This window comes from Sinocyclocheilus rhinocerous, unplaced genomic scaffold (assembly GCF_001515625.1).
Source record: "Sinocyclocheilus rhinocerous isolate Xijiao unplaced genomic scaffold, SAMN03320098_v1.1 scaffold480, whole genome shotgun sequence".
NCBI lineage: Eukaryota > Metazoa > Chordata > Actinopteri > Cypriniformes > Cyprinidae > Sinocyclocheilus > Sinocyclocheilus rhinocerous.
This window is the reverse complement of record NW_015655401.1, coordinates 1364804-1365402: the sequence shown is the minus strand read 5'-3', so window position 1 is coordinate 1365402 and position 599 is coordinate 1364804. Positions and strand designations below refer to the sequence as shown.

Sequence of the window (599 nt, the reverse complement as noted above, 5' to 3'; positions counted from 1 at the left end):
TCTAGTGCAGGGATCCTCAAATCTGGCCCACGAGATCCACTTTCCTGCAGAGTTTAGCTGTAACCCTAATCAAACACACCTGGGTTTGCTAATCAGTGTCTTCAGGATCATTAGAAAATCACAGGTAGGTGAGTTTGATCAGGGTTGGAGCTAAACTCTGCAGCGCATTGGCCCTCCAGGGCAAGATTTGAGGAACCCTGTAGTAGAGCATCCCAATGTGATGTAATCTGTGTTTGTAGTTAGTCAACTACATCTGTCCTTGTATCTCACATCTTTCCTTTACTGTCTCTCTCTCTCCAACAGAATTCCCGGCTTGATCCAGAGGAGTATTTCACGAAACAGGAGCGCATTGGGAAGGGGTCTTTTGGTGAGGTTTACAAGGGCATCAACAATCGAACTAAAGAGGTGGTGGCCATCAAGATCATTGACCTGGAGGAGGCGGAAGATGAGATCGAGGACATTCAGCAGGAGATCACGGTGCTCAGCCAGTGTGACAGCCCCTATGTCACCAAATACTATGGCTCATATCTGAAGGTACGCTCCCCCATTGTTTGGGCGCTGAGGCGTGTACAGACAAACAATAGTAAGAGTTTTTGAAC

At 47.4% G+C, this 599-nt stretch overlaps 1 protein-coding gene across 3 annotated transcripts in view; it reads left to right on the top strand.

Annotated features, from left to right (window-relative positions):
* The window catches only part of LOC107718118 (serine/threonine-protein kinase 25-like), a 12974-nt gene that overhangs the window by 2553 nt on the left and 9822 nt on the right, over window positions 1-599 (top strand). The window contains exon 2 of one of the 3 annotated variants that reach the window (XM_016525081.1): window positions 304-534. In XM_016525081.1, coding sequence (XP_016380567.1) covers window positions 304-534 — 231 coding nt within the window. Of the gene's footprint in view, window positions 1-300; window positions 535-599 lie in introns of all 3 variants that reach the window. The other 2 variants (XM_016525080.1, XM_016525079.1) reach the window with 2 other exon arrangements.